Source organism: Capsicum annuum, chromosome 3 (genome assembly GCF_002878395.1).
Source record: "Capsicum annuum cultivar UCD-10X-F1 chromosome 3, UCD10Xv1.1, whole genome shotgun sequence".
Classification (NCBI taxonomy): domain Eukaryota; kingdom Viridiplantae; phylum Streptophyta; class Magnoliopsida; order Solanales; family Solanaceae; genus Capsicum; species Capsicum annuum.
Window position 1 is genome coordinate 128,215,451 of NC_061113.1, and position 20,022 is coordinate 128,235,472.

General features: G+C 36.5%; 1 protein-coding gene across 3 annotated transcripts in view; it reads left to right on the top strand.

The window, feature by feature from the left end:
• Positions 1 to 19,770, top strand: part of LOC107863735 (kinesin-like protein KIN-7K, chloroplastic) — a 59,719-nt gene extending 39,949 nt beyond the window's left edge. For all 3 annotated transcript variants that reach the window (XM_016709840.2, XM_016709842.2, XM_016709843.2), the window contains 15 exons: positions 1,316 to 1,383; positions 1,507 to 1,569; positions 2,217 to 2,321; positions 2,853 to 2,957; positions 3,087 to 3,194; positions 3,272 to 3,415; positions 4,446 to 4,628; positions 5,448 to 5,606; positions 6,364 to 6,585; positions 6,919 to 7,059; positions 7,155 to 7,280; positions 7,454 to 7,504; positions 7,617 to 7,664; positions 7,749 to 7,952; positions 18,933 to 19,770. In XM_016709840.2, coding sequence (XP_016565326.1) covers positions 1,316 to 1,383; positions 1,507 to 1,569; positions 2,217 to 2,321; positions 2,853 to 2,957; positions 3,087 to 3,194; positions 3,272 to 3,415; positions 4,446 to 4,628; positions 5,448 to 5,606; positions 6,364 to 6,585; positions 6,919 to 7,059; positions 7,155 to 7,280; positions 7,454 to 7,504; positions 7,617 to 7,664; positions 7,749 to 7,952; positions 18,933 to 19,487 — 2,282 coding nt within the window. In that variant the 3' untranslated portion in view covers positions 19,488 to 19,770. The remainder of the gene's footprint in view (positions 1 to 1,315; positions 1,384 to 1,506; positions 1,570 to 2,216; positions 2,322 to 2,852; positions 2,958 to 3,086; positions 3,195 to 3,271; positions 3,416 to 4,445; positions 4,629 to 5,447; positions 5,607 to 6,363; positions 6,586 to 6,918; positions 7,060 to 7,154; positions 7,281 to 7,453; positions 7,505 to 7,616; positions 7,665 to 7,748; positions 7,953 to 18,932) is intronic.
• Positions 19,771 to 20,022: the final 252 nt, after the last annotated feature.

A 20,022-nucleotide genomic window follows, 5' to 3' on the forward strand; every position in this document is an offset into this window, starting at 1 on the left:
TCCACAAAAAAAGGACTTCTGAAAAAATAAAATCAGCTATATATACTGATCAGGCCTTCTTCGCGATTGCGGAGAACCTCTAGCGACCGCGCTGGGTTGGGTTAGCTGGCCATCACGATCATGCCGGAGTTTCCAACGGTGTTGCATTCACACTGAATAACTCCTGTATCCTTTGCAATCGTGAACTCCTCCTCGCCGTCGCGAAATGCAATTGCAAAATGAGTATCAGTGGTGCCGGAGCTGAATCACCCAAAGTCCCTTGAGTTCAATCCAAACCGTATTTACAAGTCCAAATATATTATATGAACCTTTAGGAAGTCTCAAATTATGATTTAAAGTAGAAGCGCTCTAAAAGAAGGGTTGGATTTGTACACTTATTTCTCGTAGTGGATGTTTAATGTAATAGCCTAAGCTCTAACTTTGTTGATTGGAACCGGAAAGGAAAGTTTTGATATTGTTTCCTACAATGACCAAAATAACCTTGCGTGGTGCACTTTAATTACAGTTATGATGAAATAACATCAACTTTTTGACAAGTACTGCTGAAACAATTACTTAGCTTACAGATAGACGGAGGACTGCAAAGAGCGAAAACAATAGTGAAGGGTTAAAATGAATAGATACACCCATATTTAGGGACCATTTTGGCAAAAGAAAGAATATTATTCTCTTCCTTTGGATATTCGAATATCAGTATACTTTCAGAATATACTCAAATCTATGAGATATATACACTGAAGAACTCCTGAAGGACCCTATAATAAATCCAAAACAGAATAATTTGTATCTAAGTCAAATTCACTGATTGACCTACAGGTTCATAAAAACTAATTCTTACTGCCAGAAGAGAGAGGACCTGTCAGTGCAGAACACTCAGATTTTGAAAATACGACTTGTAGTGCGCAGACATATATTGTTTTATCTTGGAGTTAACTTTTGGACAGAAGGCATTTATCTTCTTACGATTTTTATAACTTTACAGTAATTTTACAACAACATACCCAGTGTTACACTCATAGATGGGGTCTGGGGAGGGTAGTGTGTACACATACTTATACCTATTTTAATTCTTAAAAATCTTTTTATTAATTGCACCTAGACGGTGCCAAGTTTTACGACCTATGCATAAAGGAACACTTAGGCCAAACATATAACACAACAAGAAAGGCTGTTGATCCTTTGTTTTCTTCTCAATTCCTTGGTGAAGTACATTCTTTTAGGAATTGTTCATCTCTTTTATGTACTTCGTTAGAGATTGAGTTATCAGTTATATATTATGTTTTAATTTTGTTGAAAATTGGTTTTCTGCTTGCAGAGCATAGGCATGTTGGTTCCACAAACTTCAATCTACTCAGTAGCAGAAGTCACACAATATTTACGCTGGTATTTATGTTTTTACCAGTGAACTATAAATCCGTGATTCATTATGCTATTTGATCTATTTGCATATAGAGTTTCGTCGAAACAATGTGTACATAGTAATTTTAGATAACTTTCTTTTGGCAGACAATAGAAAGTAGCCCCTGCGGTGAATATAGTGAAGGAGGGGCAGTTACATTGTCACAGCTGGTAAAAACTCTGTTCTAGACTTGTTAGACTTCAACATAACTACTTTGAACAAATCATACATAACTTACAGCTTTTTTGATGATTTTTACCTATTGTATTGTGTTGTATGATTACTTTAAAAACAATATTGTTTTGGTTGTTACACAGGTTTTATTGTTTAGTATTGTTAACTTCGTTGTTATGTAACAATCGTAAGAGCTATTCTATGTAACGACTGATTTGGTGTAATGGTGTTGTTACCCCTTTATTCTTCTCATTTTTCCCTTACTAATTATTTTATAGTGCCATTTTACCCTTCACCCCCATCTTTTTTTATAATAATTCTACCCGTGAACTTATTCTTTGTATTATTGTGAATTTATTATTCATATTGCTGGTGCATGGTATTATGAAACGATGGAAATGATGCAATTTATCATCATTATATGTATCAAAACAATATAGTATGATACATCATGAAACGTTGCATAACCAACATCCAAACAAGCTGTTACTGGCTTAAACTAGTCCTCGCTTCCTAACAACTGATTATTGGGTCAAGTTACTGTTATTTGTCTGAAAGTGTTGATCTTTGTTCTGATTGAGGACTTCTAACTCTCCATTTCCCACTTTTCTGCTTCTTGTTAAAAAAAAAAAAATGCTTGCAGCACCTTATTGATTTGGCAGGTTCTGAGAGCTCAAAGGCTGAAACCACCGGTGTGCGCCGAAAGGAGGGATCTTACATCAACAAAAGCCTACTGACTCTTGGAACTGTAAGGATCCAAATGACTTTATTGTATCATCAGAGAAATAGTTTTTCTGGACTAGTATCTTCTCTTTTGACATTCAACTTAGATGTTTAAGAGAAACTTGTATACAGGACGTACCAATATCAAGTATATTGACTTGACATTGTAATGTGCACAAAGGACAGAAGATTTTAAAACCAGGGACTTTTTGATGATTTATTTTTGAAGAACCAAACTCTAGCTATATCATTTTGTGTATTTGATGAACAAGGTCAAGTTAAAAGAGGTGTGTAGTGTATATTTGTAAATGATGAATTTATGAAAGAGGTTTAGAAAATGTTGTGTGAGCATTGTATGATACATAAGTACTTTGCAGATGCTTCTATTCGTGGTTGGACTAATCGAAAGTCCATTTAAAAGGTTTCATTTCTTCACAAAATAACTAGACAAGATGAGGTTTGTGACTAAGAGAACCAAAAGAAGGAAGAAAAGAAAGTAGGTTCCGATCTTTGGTTTTCATTTGTTGTGGGGTAAATTGACTTGTTTTCCTTGCAGGTTATTTCCAAGTTAACTGATGGGAAAGCTACTCATATACCATATAGAGATTCAAAACTGACCAGGCTTCTTCAATCCTCATTAAGTGGTCAAGGACGCGTATCTGTAAGTTCTTCATTCTTTATGTGTTGTTGTTAACAGCATGACTATCATACAAATGATCCTTATTAAACCGATATCAGTTTGAATTAAAGGGAATACCTTACCAATCTGTTTTTTCTTCGTCTGTAATAGCTAATATGCACTGTGACTCCTTCGTCAAGCAATTCTGAGGAGACACATAACACATTGAAGTTTGCTCATCGTGCTAAACACATTGAGATTCAAGCAGCACAAAACAAGGTAAGACAAGTCCAGATGCATGATGCCTTCGATTGGGGGTTGTCAGTGTGCTTGAACTGGAAACTGTCAATTCGCAGATAATTGATGAAAAATCACTTATCAAGAAATATCAAAACGAAATTCGTCGTCTAAGAGAAGAGTTAGAACAACTAAAGCGAGGCATCGTTGCAGTTCCACAAATGAAGGATAGCGGAGAAGATTTTGTGCTCCTGAAACAAAAGGTAACCTTGGCCGATGTTGCTTTCTCCTCGCCTCTACATTTTCTGCCTTTCATCAGTCAGCAAAATTGACCGGGAGAGGTCATACTTCTGTTTCATTCAACTTCATAAAAGATTACAAGTAGTCAGCTAATTTTCAGGAGATTGAGTTGATGTCGTTTCCTCTATCTATTTGCATATGATTTCAGCCTTGTTTTCTTGAAGGGGCTCTTGGATGAAGTGATACAGGAAGAGGGTGGGAAGGGCTACCTTCTGCTAAGCTGAAGTGAATGAATAGGTCAAACATATTTACAAAAAAAAAAAAATGAACAGGGGAAGAATTATTAGGTAAACAAATAAAAATGAATAGGGCAAACATAAAGTTAAGGTAATCATTTATAGGTGGTTATAGTGGTCGCTTTGTCAGTATTTTCCATCTCTCTCTTTGTTTGAGTTTTATTTGAATTATTTTGATAGATTTAGAGACCTCAACAAGTTTGGGATTATGGCATAGCTGTTTATTTTGATATATTATTTATACCTTTATGGTTTTCCTTAACTGATAATGGGCTTGTAATGTTCTATTACTGGTTATAGGGTGCTATGTTCTGAAACCCCCTTTGTACTATTTAATAATCCTTTCAATGGAAATTTAGCTGCCACAGTTGCTAGTTTTGAATCTTATGCACTGGCATATTTGATGTTAATTATATTTGTTCCTTCCCTGTAGTTTTTTTGGGTAGATTTATGTGAGCTTGTTGTTTGATTGAATCCTTCATATTGTAAAGAATACAAAGGTTTAGCAGCTTTCCTGTTATCTGGCTGATCTTGAAATCATTGTTGGCTGTCTCAGACATCTGGCTCTGACTGAATAATCACTGCAGAAAGTGCTGCATTTTCTACACTTAATACATCATTGTCATTAACAGTGTTTGGTTTACAGTGAATTGGATGTTTTTGTTTAAGATATTGTGTTAGAGTGCACAATGGTTTGTTACTATTGTGTAATGCATTATGTAACTAAAGTTCATCTACTTTGACATACTTCTTAAAGCTAGAAGATGGTCAAGTCAGACTACAGTCGAGGTTGGAACAAGAAGAGGAAGCTAAAGCAGCTTTGCTTGGTAGAATACAGCGTCTAACAAAGCTAATTCTAGTATCCACTAAAACTTCACAGTCCTCAAGATTTCCTCATCGGGCTGGTCCTAGAAGAAGGCATTCCTTTGGGGAAGAAGAGGTGCTGTTACTCGTAATGATTCCTTTGTTTTGATACTTGCCTTTGCAATATGTTCATTTAGTTCCAGTACTTAGTAGCGTTTCCAAAGGTAAACGAACAGAGGCGGATCCAGAATTTTGAAATTCTGGGTGCCACAGTTTTTATGACTTGATCTATTTTGAGCTTCGGTTCAGATAATTGTCTTTTTGGTTTATATGGATAATTAAATAGCTACGACAATTTTAAACAAAGGCATAAAAGTTCAATAATATTACTAGTATCAATAAAAATATATTATGTATTCATAGTTGTCCTCGACAATTATTCTAGAGCTATCAATGCAAGGATGGATGTCTCGAACAAAAACTCACTGTAGATGCATATTAGATACTCAGGGCAAAAGCTTAATAAATTAATAGGAACTCATATGAAAAAAAGAGTCGATAACAAATAAAGAAAAAAGAAAAAAGAAGAGTTAATATGTAAAGCCTATTAGATGAAGAAGACAAAAGTTCATCTGAAAACGTTGCAAGCTGGGATCGATCTCTCACCCATGGGCAAAGCATGGACGCTCAACCAGTGGCACTAGATGGCTGCTTGTTACTGCGGGTGCCACTTTATATATTTATTATATTTCTAATGCATATATATACAGTTTCAATCGAGGTATGTGGGTGATGTGGCACCCCCTCCCTCCTTCATGGATCCACCCTTGTAACCGATTATAATATGATGCAACACTCTACACAAGGGAGGAACCTGCCTTTCCACACTTCAGTACTGTTTTTAGTTTTACAAGGTCTTAACTGTCCTTTTTCCTTTCCTTTGTTGAGTTTATAGCTTGCATATCTTCCTCATCGAAGACGAGATCTCATCTTGGAAGATGAAAATGTTGATTTGTATGTTTCGGTTGATGGCAACATGGACATTTCTGACGATACATTCAAAGAGGAAAAGAAGACTCGGAAAAATGGATTGCTTAACTGGTTTAAGCCACGGGTATTTGGAATTTACTCTATTGTTATTACAACCACTTCACTTCATGTATCATGTTTTTACAATTATGTTAGTGGCAAGGACATGGGAACTGTTTTTATTTATCATGTAAAAAACACATTACAGTTAACAATGACGATCTAAAAGAACTCTTCTATACAACTATATGTGACATGATTTTTCCATTTTATGACATATCAAAAGATTCATTAAGCATTTGTTATCTCGGTGGTCATTCATAATCTCATTTTATACTCAGACGGCAGTATAAACAGAATGTAATGTGGATAAACTCTGAACTATGCTGTTTATATCAACTGAGGAAATTGTCTGTTTTATGGAATCAATGAAGGGACAGCTTATTATGTTCCTAGCTGTATTTTCTTTTTCCCCTTTTCACTATAACTGTTCACGACCTTTTACTTAATAAGTTCTAGCATTTGCATGCGGAACAGTATAGAAAAGGATTTTCAGAGGTTTTAGTTGAAAGATTTATATATATGTATATAGAAAAACTATTGGAGAAGTTTGTGTTGATCCATGATAGCATGGTGGGTTTAATTCTGGCATACCTTGACCGCACTGTGGTTTATGTGGCCAAAATTTCTCGTGTTTGTATGCTTGCAATCCCTAGGGTCAATCAAGCCTTTGAAACTAGTGAAAATAGTCCCCATGCTCTGAGACCTGAGTTACTATTTTCAACAGGACATTCTTAGCTTGTTATTTATGGTGCTTCAAATTCTTCTGCTCTTATTCACAGAGACGAGACAGTGGGTCAGGTACATTGGCGAGCACTAGTGATAGATCCAGTGGAATCAAGTCAACTAGTACACCATCCACTCCTCTAGCTGAAAATCACATGGAATCGAGCAATTCACGCTCTATACCCACAGAAAGTACACCATCGGCAGAGCGTTTATCTGATGTCATATTGGATAAAGAAGTTCCAGAGGATAACCTTTTGGACCCGGAGACTTCTATGGTATGGAAGTTGATATTTTGCAACGTTTGATAATGAAGTGAACATTAGTATATCTATTGGATTTCATGTAACAAACCCCAATATAGGGTTATCAGAGTTAATTTAAATATAGTGTTGATCTGGAAATGCTGCTCTTGAATTCTTCCATTTCTAGGGTGTCTGAAGTTTCTCTGAGTAGTCCCAGAAGATGAAACTAGTGATTGGATCCAAATATTTACCTCATGAAATAAAGTTTAGAATGCTCTCACATGGAATCACTGTCAGCTTTGTGCTTTGACGTTTACAGTGTGTTTTCATGGTCTGGTTACTCATAGTTTTACTCTTGTGTAATAGACTAGCATGAAGACAATTGATCAAATTGACCTCCTGAGAGAGCAGCAAAAGATTTTGTCAGGTGAAGTGGCACTGCATACCAGTGCTTTAAAACGGTTGTCAGAGGAAGCTACACCCAGTCCAAAGAAAGAACAAGTGCAAGTATAAGTCATGAAACAATCTCTTCTGCATCTTTTGTATTTTATTTAAAATGCAACTGTTATATTTTCTGACTTAAAACTCTTTGAGTGCCTAAGATGGAGATTAGGACGCTGAAGGATGAAATAAGAATGAAGAATGAACAAATAGCTTCATTGGAGAAGCAAATTGCTGAGTCCATTACTAGCCCTTGTGACATGATGGAAAACCAAGAAGAAATTGTTGTAAGTTTGGCTTCTTCTACTTCAATAAAATTATTTCCTTATCAGGTAAAAGAGTCTGGTTTCCTTCATCAAAAAACGAAAGAGTCTGGTTTCTTCTATTATTGAATGGAAGCAGATATGTTGAAAGTATACTAATCTATGTAAACTGTTTTTCTTTTGTATGCACTCTGCAGTCTGTTGCTGATCTCTTGGCACAGTTGAATGAGAAGTCTTTCGAACTTGAGGTAGTATTACCAGATGCCTTCACTAAGAATATTATTTCTTCCATTTCTCCTTATAGTTCGAGTTTATGGATATCCTTTCAATTACATCGTTGAGTTACATTGCTCTTACCAGGTTAGAGCTGCCGATAATCGAATAATTCAGGACCAGCTAAATCAAAAGGTAGACACCTCTTTTCAGCTGTTTCCTCGTGGAATTTTGATTGATTCCTGAAATCTGTTGTAATGAGATTTCTTATTTTGATAGACCCATGAATGTGAGAATCTACAAGAAGCAATTGTGTCCTTCAAGCAACAGCTTTCTGATGCCTTAGACAAGAGAGCTCACAGTCCATCAGTTGCCCATTCACTACGTCCATCTGAAACCAAAAGTTTACTTGTGGAACTAATAGCTGAAAAGGAGAGTGGTGCCTTAAAGGATGCAAAAGAAACATTATTCCTACAGGCCCAGGTTCATATCTGTTTTTCTCAATTGAGTAGAACTCTTGCATATTGCCTACTGTCTTGTTGGCCACTCGACTCGTATAACTTGGGATATATATTTGTTGCAGCACAAAAGAAAATGATTTGCTAGAATTATAAAGATGAAACAAAAGAATCGTACTAGAGGGATAAGATTAGCCCCTAGCCTAAGGTCGTATTTTCTCAAAATTTTACATTTTGTTCCCATTTTGATTTGCAAAGTGTTTCTCCACATTTAGAAAACCTTCTGCAAACGTCTTTAGGATTTCTGATCGCGTTTGCCACCTATTGTTAAATACGCAACCTGTCAATCATAGTTCTTTTTGATGCAACACTCCCTGGTAATCACATTACTGTTGTTTAAATGTAAGTGTACATGTATGTAATTTTTGGCTTGTTATCTTTTTCAACTTGCAATACCGAATCTATTTTTATTTTCTGAGTGAAAGGCTACCTGTAACCAGTTTCCAGCTTCCACCACAAGTATATACCCTACGGAGTGGCTTATTCTTGCAATTTGTTCATATTCAATAAGTCTCTCGATCTTTAATAGTAATTGAACTAAGTTTTCTAGATGATTATGTTGTGTCATTCTCTACTTAAGAAGGAGCTCCATTACTGTGTAGGTAAAAGTGTTTTTTCGATGTTTTGAATAAGTACTCCTACATTTGGTTTAGAATATTGATTTTTCAGACAAGATTAGAAGTAGAGATTATCTGGTTGGTTTCAAAATTTAATTTTTGGGAAAGATCCGAAGTAGAGATTGTCTTAAGATTAAGAGGGATGGATTGTATTAGGATCAGATTTAGATCCCTCAAGTTACAACAACAACAAGAAGAAAATACCCAGTATAATCCCTCAAACTGGGGTATGGGAAGGGTAGTGTATGCAGACCTTACCCCTACATAAAGGTAGAGAGGCTGTTTCCGATAGACCCTCGGCTCAAGGAAAAACCGTCCAAAGCAGTCCAGAAAAGGAAGTAACAAAAGTACAAGAAATAGCAGATGGTAACTACACCAAAATAATATGATAATCAAAGCACAAGCAACAACAAATAATAATAGAAAGTGAAGGGCAAGAAACTGCCGAAGCAATACTACTACTACTAGTATGGACGAATAACAACACAATACACTGCTACATACTAAACTTCTACCCTAATTTAGATACGTCAAGTTGTCTTCAGTAAATGCTTCTTTCAGTAACCTACTCTTTTAATATGCGTAATCCCAAAAAGAGTGGCATGTAATCATCTCTTAGTGCTTAATCTATAAACTGGTGTAGTTTCGTAGGGAAACGCAGAATCTACTTTGTAGTAGGTTTTAAGTCTTGCGACATTACCAAACTAGCAGCCAGAGCTGAAGTTGTGATGGACAGAATAACCTTTAGCAGGGAACCATGGAATGGATGGTTTTTGTGTTACTAGAGGCATCAAAAGACATTGATACTCATACGAGAAGTTGGAAATTAATCAAGCAACAAACTTCTTTTGTTTGAGAAAACACAAGTTCGGAAGGTTTATAAGCACTGCTACAGTGCAAGGAGGGAATAGATCTGTCATTATATTCACATTCAATGCAGGGTGGGGGGACATAACATATAAGATTGATAACTTCATCAAAGAATATAAAGGACCATTTATTTCAAATATTCCTAGCAGACCCTAATATTCCTTGTGGCAACTCAGCAAGGAGCCAGCAAATAGCAGACTAAGGAGGGTTCTGAATCTCATATCAACATCAGCAATAATACTATTTTCATTTCCGGAGGTGCTGCAAATCATGAGAATGGACTGTTAGGCAGGTGTGTTATGGGGAGCTTCAATGTAAATTTGAAGGAGAAGCCAACAGAAGTGGGCCGTGAGCACTTGGAATGCTTTTTGGAATTAACATATATGAAATGGGTGGTTGCTTCTTATTTGAGTTCCCAAGCAAACACATGTCAGAGCACATCCTGCAGAAAGAATGGGGTTGGAAGCATCTGAAAATCCATTTGGAATGGTGATTGTTGACTGCTGGATGCTGCAACCATTGGAAAACCTCAACATGGATAAGAGCAATGGATCTTCCTCTGCATCTTTGGACTGAAAATATTCAAAGCCACTGGGGAATTGTGGAGGTTGGCTGGAAGCAGAGGGAACATCATTAAAGAATCACTTGAAGGCAAAGCTTCTTTATGGGTGCAATCTAATGTCCTCAAGCTCAGTAGATTATTTGGGGCTGCCTTTGAAGGTTGTGATAAGACTGTCTTTGAGCTTTTTCTGAAGATTGATCAAAAGAGGGAACGTTTAAAGCAAAATATGGAGATGCCCAGGAAAGACAATAATCTAAAATAATGTTTCGAAAGAGGTGAGGAATTTGGCCTTTTACGTAAATTTCAAAGATGGTGAACTGAGAAACAGGGGGAGGAAAACAACTTCAGTTTTTCAATGATAGAAGTGGTGACATGGAATGTAAGGGGGAAACAATGAGAATAAAAGAAGAAGAATTAGAAGTCTTCTTCAACAGTGGGATGCAGATATATATGTTCTGCTGGAAACAAAATTGACGGGTAGATTCACAGTTGATCAAACAGCTGTGGTGTAACAGATGGTTGGGAGAATTACATTTAAAGGCTGAGGGGAGGAATGGGGGTATAGCAGTGTTGTGGGATAGGAGAAATTGGAAGGGTGAGCTGGTGGAAGTGGCAGGATAAGTGATCACCTGCAAGTTTGAAGGCATTAATATGAATGTGAGCTGGTTCTCAAGTTCAATCTATTGTGACTGCAACAAAGTTATCAGAAGGGATTTGTGGAGGAACCTGATCAATTTAAAAACACATGGACATGGCGTTGGATGTTCTGTGGGGATTTCAATGTGACAAGATATCCCACTGAAAGATCAATTACTCAGAGGTTAACAGGAGATATGACAGAATTTACTGATTGGATAAATGAAATGGAACTAAATGATCCTCCTTTATTTGGAGGATCATAAACTTGGAAAAGAGGTGAAAATCATCTGACTGCCTCCAGATTAGATAGAATTCTCTACTCTTTATCATTGGGATGAAACTTTTTTAGGTCTCATCTGGGAGACCCTCTATCCCCGTTCCTTTTCATCTTAGCCATGGAGGGTTTTGATGGTATGATGAGAGTGGCTACTCAGAAAGGGATTCAAAATTGGCACACTCGGGGGTGGATATATGTCATCTACTTTACGCTGAAGATACAATTATATTTTGTGAAGCTAAAGATAAACAAATCAGAATAATCAGAATGTTCTTGATAGTTTTTGAGGTTGTCTCAGGTTTGACAGTCAACTGGAGGAAGAGTTGCATATACCCCATCAAAGAGGTTGCACATATTTAGGCCTTGGCAAACATTTTGGGTTGTAGAATTGAAAAACTCCCAACTGTTTATCTAGGAATGCCACTTGGAAATAATCACAAAGAGCTAGTGATATGGGATGACATAATAGAAAAAACGGAGAAGCTGGCAAATTGGAAGACTCAATATTTGTCCTTGGGTGGGAGGATCATTCTCATAAATTCTGTACTAGATTCTCTGCCTACTTATGTTATGTCTTTATTTCCGATGCCTACTAAAGTGGAAGAAAGACTTGATAAGTTGAGGAGGGATTTTCTTTGGTTGGGAAATAAGGAAGGTAAAGGAATCCACCTAGTTAAATGGCAAACTGCTTTGCTGCGTAGAAGTTTCAGGGGGTATGGGGATCAGAAACTTGGGGTTACAAAACAAGTGTTTGTTGACAAAATGGCTGTGGAGATTTGGAAGAGAGGATCAAGTGCTTTGGAAGGAAGTTATCTATATCAAATATGGACAGGTTAGCCCATGGTGTTCCACTGTGGTGAATAGTACATATGCTGTTTCGGTATGGAGGACTATTAGAAATCTTTGGAATCAACTGCATTGCAATATTGTGTACAAGGTGGGAAATGGGGCCAAGATTCATTTCTGGAAGGATCACTGGATTGTCCAAGGAACCTTGATGTCTTCCTTCCCGGACCTTTACATCCTAGCACTTCTAAAGATGCCATGGTAAATGAGGTATGGCTGAGCATGGGTGGAACCTGAGCTTTAAAAGGTTTCTGAGTGACTGGAGATGGGGAGAGTAGCTGAGTTGATGCAAGTGTTGGATGATTTCAAGGGCATAAACTTAGAAATAGATTAAATGAAATGGAAGCATAATCAGGATGGTATTTTATCAGTCAGCACTGTACAATAGGAAAGTGAAGAGCTTCCAGTAACCTTGGAGTAAGGTATGGAAGAACAAGGTGCCCACTAAAGTGAGGTGCTTCTTATGCCTAGTGGTCAGAAGGGCATGCCTAATTCGTGAGAAGCTGCAAAGAAGAGGCTTCCAGATAGCTTCTTGGTGTTCACTATGTAATGAGACTTATGAGACTAACAACCATTTGTTCCTCCATTGCAAGTTCACTATTCAACTATGGGCTATGTTCTTAAATCTGACACACACAACTTGAACCATGCCGGAACATTCAACAGACCTTCTTAGTTGTTGGGTGAGGAGAGGGGGGAGTAAGAGTCAGAAGAAATGGTGGAACATGATCCCGTCTTGTATATGGTGTGGACTATTTGGAGAGTAAGAAACAAGAGGTGTCTTGAGAATACTGTAGAATCATTACAAAAGATTAAATGGTACTGTATGAATACTTTTTTTTTTTTTTAATGTAAAGAAGAGAGTATAAAGGATGCTGAACAGATTGTAGATTTTATATCTTCTTTGTTGTTAAGCAGTAGTTTGCTTGTTTTTGCTTTTGGTCATTGATGTAAATCCTTTTGACGGTTGCCTGCATACCCTCATTGCTAAAGAGTACAACTTTCCCTTTGTTTTTCTTTTTTTTTTTTTTAAAAAGAATCACTTGAAATGGGAAAGGATGAGAATCAAAGTAGACGGGGTTGAAGTTACGTAAGAGGTTAAGATAGCTGATAATGGTCTTACCTTTATTATTCCCATTTGGTGCAAATCACAAACCATGGTGGTTACCGGAGAGGATGGTTTGGTTCTGGACTAGAATCAACGGGCAAAGAAACCTTACATAGAGAGGGATAACATATATAGCTGTGAAATAGAGGGGGTACACGCATATGGGTACCTATGAACAAGTGTCCATTTTAAATTATACTGCTAGCAAGGGCCCACGGGAACTGGAGGAGAGGGTTGGGAGACACTTATTAAAAATATAGGGCCATTGAAGTGTGTTGGTTTTAGGCTTTGAAATTAGAGAAATAACAGGGAAAGAGTTTGAGATAAGAAAATACTGCAATTGTATTGTCAAAGGAAATTATTTTATTAATAACTCAAAACATATATTTATAGCTAAATTTCTAACTAGACTTCAATTTAAATAAGGATAACTAATTCCTAATTCAAATAAGATAACTAATTCCTAAATCTAACCTACTTAGAATTTTAATAAGTTAATACTACTAAAATTATTTACTCCTACTTTATTTCTGAGACATATTTTCTACACTCCTCCTTGGATTAGAAATTGTAGATTGCAGTCTCGGCTTCGGCCGAATTTGACCTCTTGAATAAATCGGCCAATTCATCTTTGTTCTTGCATGACTTGTGTGCATCTTCTGTTGGATTAAATAAGAAACTTTTGCCTTATATCAACTTGTAAGATCTCATGATTAGTGGAATCAAAGATTCAACAATATTTATCTCCAAACAATAGTTTAAATCCTTTTTTCATTAGCTGACCAACACTTAACAAACTTTTATCAATATTGGGCACGTAAAGGACATTTGAAATTATTTTTGTACCTAAAATTATTTTGATTGCAACATTCCTTTTTTCTTCTGTAGGAATATAGTCACCATTCCTAATTCTGACTTTCTTATTTTCCAAAGGTAGAAACTCTTTTAAAAGAGTTTTGTCATATGTCATGTGGTTTGTACGACCACCATCAATCATCCAAAAATCAGATTTCTTAGTTGAAGAATATGTTGCCACAAATAAGTGATCTTCTTCTTTGGTGACTTGAGCATCTGCTTCATATTTTTGAGATTTGTTTTTTCAAATCACAGCTTCATGGCCAAGTTGATTACAAATCTTGCATTGTGCATCTGGTCTCTTCCAACATTTAAATGGAGGATGACCTATTTTGCCACAGTGCTGGCAAGGTGGGTAATTTTTTCTTGAATTATTACCTTATACAAGATCAATGGGCTCTACTCCTTTGGGATCGATGCTTCAAGGATCATATTATGGATCCAAGATTTGGTTGTTTTAGGGGAACAAATACGTATGTGGATTATAGCTTGGAGCGCGGGAGAAGCTACATTTGATGATGTCATCCACGGGAGCATTGAGCCACGACGTTTTTGGAAGATAGCGTGGGCTTTGAGAGAGCATGGACGCCCATGACATTATTTTGGGCTTTGGGTCACTTTCGGGCCCAATAGCTTTTAAAGTCACTTTTAGGCCTATTATGTAATAAAGATCCATGGCCTATAAATAGCTAGTTTGCCTTCATTTTAAGGGGAGATTTTAGATGACATATTTGTAGCCTCTTTTGAGAGCCTCTTTCAAGGTGGAATCCTTAATGGAGATTGCTTGGGGGTTCCGGTTCCCTTGAGGTCACGTAAGAGATAGGTTTAGGTTGTGTGTGATATTAAAGGTTCAAAAGTGGAATAAGCTTTTGGATTGTTAATATTACATCTTCATTTGTCTATCTATCTATCTATCTTTACTTTCTTGTAATCGTTTGTCTATATCTAGTGTAATCCATTTGTGTTCTTGTCTTGTAACCGTGTGTTGTTGTTATTGCATCTTGTTCATCAAGTGTTGTTATTGTTTTTAGTGTGTTTCACTCTTGATGTCATTTTCTTTCTTGTTCTTCTTGTGAATCCGAGAGAGGTCATCAAAGGGGGTCCTCGGTTCTCAAATCGTTGACTATTTTGGTGTATCTTTTTGTGTCTTTCTTGTCGATCTTGTATCAAAACCGAGCTTGATTTTGTTCCTATGAAGTCAATCTTTGGTTTGTTATCTTGAAAATTGCAAAAAAAAAAGAAGTGTCAAAATCGAAAATTTCAAAAAAAAAAGGTACTATTCCCGTTTTAAACCCTAGGTCAAAATTTGAGTCTTTGATTTTGTTGTTTTCTTGTATTTTTAGTGTTAGATTCTTGTTCTCTAACACTATAGGAGTCTAGGGTTCGAATTTGAGCCAAATCGGAGTTGATTTGAGTGTTCTACCCTTGATGTGGGCTTAAACTTGAAGAGAGAGAGGTGGGTTCAAGATTTGAAATTTTTGGTTGAGAAACTGAAAAAATTGATGTTTGGAATGTGTTTAGAAGGTTGAAAATAGGCTTGGCAAAATTTCATCGCATTTCGATCATCGGTTTAAGAGTTAGAGATTTTTGGAGTTCTTGGTGTTCTTGAGTGTTCTTGAGAAGATTCAAACCTTCATCTTGAATTCTTTTCAAAAGGCGGTGTTTGATCCTCAAAATTGAAGAAAAAGTTGTGTTGAGTGCCTAATTTATAAGTACCATGGCCTTCTCAACCTTCATCTTGAATTCTTTTTAAAAGGTGGTGTTTGATCGTCAAAATTGAAGAAAAAGTTGTGTTGAGTGCCTAATTTATAAGTACCATGGCTTTGGGAGATGAGATCCAACCTATCTCAAAAGAGGCGATAATGAAAGCTCTCGTGGATTGGCGACAAGAATCGAATAGTTGGAAGAAGGACGGGTCACGTTTGGAAGGAAACATGGAAAAGGTGACATGTCTTACTACCCAAACCCCACCAAATGTACCCCAACCACCATAATTCCACCAACAAACACCTCATTACCAAAGATCACATCCGATTCCACTTCAAGAACATGCTCCCACTACAATCCAAGTTCTCGACGACATTGTTCATCTAACTCAAATCCAAATTGAGAAGACCAATTCTAACATGGAACCTTTGTTACTCGCTAACCATGATGCTAGCATTTTACCAAGCATCACTCCTTCATTTGTGCAGGTTCATGAACAAATAATATCAAAGGAGGATGCAAGAAGAATGTCATATGAAAATGAGCTTGAAAGCCTAACGGAGTTCTTACTAAAGAATTCCAAACTTGAAAGGTGCAACGACAAGTTGATAAAGGAGTTGGATTCGAGGACGAATCATCTTCAAGAAAGGGAGGATGATACAAGATCAATGGGCTCCACTCCTTTGGGATCGATGCTTCAAGGATCACATCTATGGATCTAAGATTTGGTTGTTTTAGGGGAACAAATACGTATGTGGATTATAGCTTGGAGCGTGAGAGAAGCTACATTTGATGATGTCATCCACGGGAGCATTGAGCCACGACGTTTTTGGAAGATAGCGTGGGCTTTGAGAGAGCATGGACGCCCATGACATTATTTTGGGCTTTGGGTCACTTTCGGGCCCAATAGCTTTTAAAGTCACTTTTAGGCCTATTATGTAATAAAGATCCATGACCTATAAATAGCTAGTTTGCCTTTATTTTAAGGAGAGATTTTAGATGACATATTTGTAGCCTCTTTTGAGAGCCTCTTTCAAGGTGGAATCCTTAACGGAGATTGCTTGGGGGTTCCGGTTCCCTTGAGGTCACGTAAGAGATAGGTTTAGGTTGTGTGTGATATTAAAGGTCCAAAAGTGGAATAAGCTTTTGGATTGTTAATATTACATCTTCATTTGTTTGTCTATCTGTTTATCTTTACTTTCTTGTAATCGTTTGTCTATATCTAGCGTAATCCATTTGTGTTCTTGTCTTGTAACCGTGTGTTGTTGTTATTGCATCTTGTTCATCAAGTGTTGTTATTGTTTTTAGTGTGTTTTACACTTTATGTCATTTCCTTTCTTCTTCTTCTTGTGAATCCGAGAGAGGTCATCAAAGGGGGTCCTCGGTTTTTCAAATCGTTGACTATTTTGGTGTATGTTTTTGTGTCTTTATTGTCGATCTTGTATCATTACCTTTGCTGTGAGTCTTGTGGTTAGCTGCCAAAGTTCCTTCAACCACAACATCCTGCCTCATAAGCCTCCGTTGCTCTTGCGCCTGCAATGTATTTAACAATTCTGCCAAGGTAATATTGGACAGGTTTTTTGTGTTTTCCAAGGTAATAATTAATACTTTGTATCTTGTAGGCACGGTAATAAGAATTTTTTCAACAATTCTTGAATCTTTAAATTTTGTGCCAAGCAATCTTACCTTGTTAACAATACTAAGAAGTCGGTCTGAGTACTCTTTGACGGTCTCAGATTCCTTCATCTTTTGCAATTCGAATTCCCTTATTAGATTCAATACTTTCATGCCTTGTATTCTTTCATCTCCGATATATTCTTCCTTCAGATAATCACCAAATTTCTTTTGGTGATTTAAGTGTCATAATTTTCATGAAAATTATTGGAGACAGACTAGCAAACAAAGTTGCTTTTGCTTTTGATTTTCTGATTTTCTTTTCCTTTTGACTTTTGATCTGGGCCACAGTGGGATTATCGGGCAACGAAAGAACCTCATAATTGTCCTACACGGCCTCCCAAAGATCTAAAGCTTCAAGATAAGTCTCCATTCTTATTGCCCAAAGATGGTAATTCTCACCATCAATGATAGGAGGAGCTATTTGGGAAAAGTTATTTTCAAAATTCATCTCTCTCACAGATCCCTTAAGAATTTGGCTCTTGATGCCAATTATTGGGTTTTGACTTGGAAATTAGAGAAATAACAGAGAAAGAGTTGGAGAGAAGAAAATACTGCAATTGTATTGTCAAAAAAAATTATTTTATTAATAACTCAAAACATATATTTATAACTAAATTTCTAACTAGACTTCAATTTAAATAAGGATAACAAAACTTTAATATTCAACTGTTGTGTTGGACCATGTTTTAAAAATTTGTTATTGTTCAGTTGAAAACAATAACAAATTTTTAAAAAGGTCTTGTGTTGGACTGACACTACAACTAGTTAAATATAATCCAACTAAAATAGATATAAAAAGTCACTTTATCATTTTTTTTAAATAAGAAAACATATATTGGAGAATACATAAAGAATAAGTGGAAAACAAAACTGTAATTTCCTTAGATTAATTTTATCCATAATGGATTCAGTTAAGATAAGTGAGATCAACAACCTTGATTTCTTTTTAGTTTCAGTAGAGTTGCAATAAAGAAATGAAAAACCATCCAATTAATGGAAATCCCCGAATTTTAGATTTCGTGAATCAACAAAATAAGAAGTTTTGTTGTTATAGAACACGGAATGCAGTGGTAGCAATGATAAATAAATACAAATAGAAAGGAGAGAAAGGAAATACAAAAGAATAGAAGAGAAAAGTTTTACAAAGTTATATTCAAATCAGTACTCCTTTTTCTTTGTATTTCCTTAATTGAATTTCGGTTGATTATGTCGAAGTTCCTTGAAAACCTCTCCCTTCTTTAAATTATCATGAACAGATCTGGTAGGTTGAGCCCTTTTTTCTAGGAAATATAAAATAACAGGAACTTATGTGTTGTTCGAAAAGAGGACCCAATTATTATTCATTCACCGAAACCACCTCTTTTATGAAGTGTCGGAATTACTCGTAATAAGATATTGTCTACAATTAAGTTGGTCTTATCAATAAAGTTCCCATTTCCCCTCGATCTAGGCATAGGTAGCAATCCATTCTAGAATTCTTCTCATTTCCCTTTGGGGGTAAGAGATTCCACAAAGAAGAGCTTTGTATGTTACAAGGTTACATAACTTTCTCTTAAAGAAAAAGGCAAAAGATATGAACACTTCACTGGTCCCATTATGGCACTTGGAGACGATTACATACTTATGTCTATGCATACATGTTTGTATTACACAAAATGTTCAAAATACTTAAAAGGTACCAGCAAGTACTTCATACATAAAGTTGGAGTTAACATTCTTGTGTTATGAACCCACTGTCCTCATCCACAACAATATGTCAGCTGAATTGTTGCTTTTGCTCCTGTTAGGCAAGAGAGACTGAAGAACTCCACAAGAAAGTGGCGGAACTTGTTGAGGTGAAGGAGAAGCTGGAGCTCCGGAACCAGAAATTGGCAGAAGAGAGTACATATGCCAAAGGGCTAGCGTCTGCTGCAGCAGTTGAATTAAAGGCACTCTCTGAAGAAGTTGCGAAGCTAATGCATTATAATGAGAAATTAGCTGCTGAGCTAGCCGCCCAGAAGAGTTCCTCTACCCAGCGTAAGCCAAGTGTTTCCATGCGAAATGGAAGAAGAGATGCTCATCCGAGACGAAATGAGCAAAATGTGTTGAGTGCAGATATGAAAAGAGAGCTGGCTTTGTGCCGTGAAAGAGAGCTTTCATATGAAGCTGCTCTTGCAGAAAGGGATCATAAAGAGGCTGAATTACAGAGCAAGGTTGAAGAATCCAAACAAAGAGAAGCCTATCTTGAAAATGAACTGGCAAATATGTGGGTTCTCATTGCAAAATTAAAGAAGTCTCAAGGAGCTGAATCCGATCCTTCTGAATCAACCTTATTAGAAAGCCATAGAATTGATGGTTTTTAGGTTTGGGATAGTATTGTGCATGCTAGAGGGCGTCAGTGAGGGATGTTTGTACTTAGAAACCAGTATGAGTTGTGATTGTCTGTATGATAGTTTAGTGGTATTGTTGCAGATTCGGAGGGCCATTCTGTTGTCTGTTTTTCACCTTTATGCTACTGTAGGTAAATCAGTCGGGAGGGCCTCTCTGAATTGTTCTGTGCACGCTGAACTTGCTATTCTTGTACAGAGGTTGATGTTTGCAATTTTTATAGATGGAATGTTGAGTGATAGAAATACATTTTGCTTACTGATTCTGGGAAATTGGCTAATTGGTTTGCTACCCTTTACCAGTTGTCTCTATAAGGCAATAGAAGTATCGTATGGAGGAAAAAAAATCTTTTTTTTTCTCTTTGAAACATTTCACTTTTGAGTCTTTCTACAGTGCTTATTTAAACTAAAGAAAAATCACTGATTATGGGTGTGTTTGGCATGAAGGAACATGTATTCCTAGAAAATATTTTCTTGGAAAAAAACTGCTTTTCTTTTTTTAAAATGTTTT